This window comes from Teleopsis dalmanni, unplaced genomic scaffold (assembly GCF_002237135.1).
Source record: "Teleopsis dalmanni isolate 2A unplaced genomic scaffold, ASM223713v2 unscaffolded_contig_0348, whole genome shotgun sequence".
Lineage (NCBI taxonomy): Eukaryota > Metazoa > Arthropoda > Insecta > Diptera > Diopsidae > Teleopsis > Teleopsis dalmanni.
The window spans coordinates 1-2999 of record NW_024031730.1 but is presented as its reverse complement, the minus strand read 5'-3'; the positions used below and the strand labels follow the sequence as shown (position 1 = coordinate 2999).

Below are 2999 nucleotides of genomic sequence, written 5' to 3'. Positions count from 1 at the left end.
AGGTGTATGGTCGTAGTAGTAAATCTGCGGTTGTTCTTTGAATGATACCTTCTTTGTGAACTTCTTCATGCGTTTTCCCCTTGACGTTTCGATCATATTGTAAGTTATTTTAGAGGTTCTTAACCTCCCCTTATGTGACTCAACTGAAGGAGCTGAGGTGATTAAACTATTATCCACTTCATGTACTAAACCATTTCCGGGAGAGAATAACTCTTCTACTGAAATGCGTGAAATATCGCATTCATTTTGGGTATCAGCTTTTTTATCGCCTACCCTATGCCAATTTATGTTTTGATCATCGGCTGTCCAACCCTTTGGCGGGGGTTGGGCCGGCTTTAGTTTCCCTAATTTGTAGACATTGTTCTCCGTCGTATCTCGGGGTCACGTATTCCTTGTGGTATGAAAACATTGGAGGACGTGTAGCCGTTTGGAGGCCGGTTCTCAAACCTACCAGATTGTGGTTGCCGATACTCACGTCTGTATTGTGGAAATTGATTTGAAAATCCTCGTTCATACTGATTAGGGCCTCGGTTTGGTTGTTGGCTCAACCCAGAATTGCGAGTTGTGAAATTTGACAGATTAGACGAAGTAGTATTTTGATAATTTCTGCCATCTCTCTGAGGACGCGCGACTTGTTGCGCTTTCTGAAAACAAAACTGATTTTCCTCATGACCTTTAAGTTGGCACTGCTTGCAGAACACCGTTTGTAGTCTTTTAAAACAACGTTCTTTCTCATGTCCAATTTTTTTGCAAAAACTACAAGTTTTCACGCTGGATGCGCCTTTATTAGCACATTTTGGCCCTATTTCATGCCCGTAATCTCCGCAGTTGACGCAATACGGCGTATTTTTCCGTTGACGACATTCCTCCCTTACGTGGCCTTTCTTCCGACAAAAAGTACAAGTCAACTGATCATCCACCGGTGACCTGTGTTCTGACTCAGCGTGGTTGAAATTAACTTGATGGCCCTTCTTATATTCCTGTCTCTTCTCCGCCATCTTAATTAAACCATCCTACTCCAGACTATCATAATCAATTAATGATTCCCTAGTTGCGTCATTTCTTAAACCCTTGATAAAGCTTTTGGACGCCAGAATTCTCAAATCTGTTGACAGACCCTTCCTATCCGATTCTTCCCAGCTGGAGTGTATTATCTCCAACCCATCTGATAATAAACTTTCCAATCTGCTACCATAATTACTGGCAGATTCTGCAACCCCTTGGTTTATATTGGCCATCCTCGTGCGAACTTGTTCCAGAGTGTTTCTCTTATAAAAACTCCGTTGGATATATTCGCAAAACTCGGTGACTGTGGCAAAGTCTCGTCTCCCTATTTTGGCATACGTTGGCCCACGGAGACGCTGCTTCAAACAGCGAATTATGTTGAGTGTATTATCTGCATTCACTTCAGTTCCCCATTCTTGTTCCACTAACTTGCATCCTTCTACAAATCTTTCCACCTCTGCCGCTAACTCCGGTCCTTCTCCTCCTGTGAATATTGGACAGATGTTATTCACTGAGTTCATTATTGCCGTTACTTTCGCCATATTGGAGTTCATCTGATCCGCTCTGTTTAATTTGTGAATCACCCCAGTTTCTGTTACTGGCAATTGCAAAGTATCCCCGCTCGGAGTTGCTGGTCTGTTAAATGTATCCAGTTCTCTCCTCGTGTTTTCTAATTGTACTTTCAATGTTTCGATAACGTGGTCCTCGTCTATTAATTTACCGCTCTCCGTCAATTGTTCCGAAATTTCCTCCTCCGATTTTCCTAGATTTCTAAGGCTCTGAATAAGCCGTTCGTTTTCTTCTTCCGCTGTTCCTAAAAGTTCGGTTAATTCCTCTTGCCTTTTACTAAACCTTGTACACTGTAGTTCCAACCCAATTTTAGCTTCCTGTAATTGAACGTGCTCTTTCCGTTGCTCGTCCGATTTAATATCTTCTACTTCCTCAATCAAATCCAACAGATACGTTATTTCCGCCAGTTGTGACAAACGTCTTGATTTTATTGTGTCCTTATGTATCTGTATAAAATCCCTGTTCTGTTGCAAAGCACCCAATTTCCGCCACGCATGTACCTGAATGGAGGCTATGAATGTTCGGAACTCATGGACCTCTTGCGCTAACTTTTCCGCTCTTGATTGAGTGTCATCCATCTATCCGTATTACTTAATATTAGTAAAGCTATCTGAATTCGGATATAAAAAAAAACGCTTATCTCACTGAAGATCAGTTAAAAAAAAAATTTATGCCAGTGGAAACCTGAATATTTAAAAGTAATAATAACTCTTATATCTTCGTAGTAAACTTTTCGAAATATTCTGTTCCCAAAAGTACTCGAGAGAAAAAAAATGAATGGGCTGAGTTATTATACACAATTAGAACAAAAAAAATTAGAAAGGAGGAAAAAAAAAAAAAGTATTTAAAACCTAAATAATTAAAATGGTGGTAATCAATGATTACCATAACAAAACATATCGTGTGAATAATTCAGATCCCGCTATGTCGCAAATGCTACTGTTGCATTGTTGCGATAAACGTATGATTAATATCATCTGACAAATAAGTGATTATTATTATTTGCGAGATAAGTGATAATAATGGAGTATGATAAATTGATAATAGAACCACAGTGAAAAGTAAATTTCACTGTTTAAAAAAAAATTTAAAATAATTTCTTTCAAACAAATGGACCTTCGATTTTCATACCAAAAAATTTCCTTTAATTACAAAAATAAAAATTATTTAATATTTGATGTTTTATAATTTTAATACTTTATTCAATGTTTTATAAACTTTGAATGCACCCCAAAAAAAATGAATGGGTGAAAAATTTCAGAGATTACCGTTAATGTTAGTGCACTTTGCACTAACATCTTCAAGAGTTGTACGGCAAATTGTTGTTGTGCGAAAAACAATTTTTAGTTCGCAATGGAGTTGCCGTTCTTGTAAGGTATTCTTTGTTACAAATCCTTTAATAATCAAAAATGTAGAAGGAGAGG

The 2999-nt window shown here is 38.0% G+C and overlaps 1 protein-coding gene across 1 annotated transcript; it reads right to left on the bottom strand.

Annotated features, from left to right (window-relative positions):
- Positions 1-344: 344 nt before the first annotated feature.
- LOC119663379 (protein AIR2-like) lies at positions 345-998 on the bottom strand. Its single transcript, XM_038072991.1, has one exon. The coding sequence runs from the start codon at positions 996-998 to the stop codon at positions 345-347; it is 654 nt and encodes a 217-aa protein (XP_037928919.1).
- Positions 999-2999: the final 2001 nt, after the last annotated feature.

Bases quoted from the DNA above. Each gene is read 5' to 3' on its own strand.
- LOC119663379 (XM_038072991.1), bottom strand. From the start codon at position 998: ATGGCGGAGAAGAGACAGGAATATAAGAAGGGCCATCAAGTTAATTTC.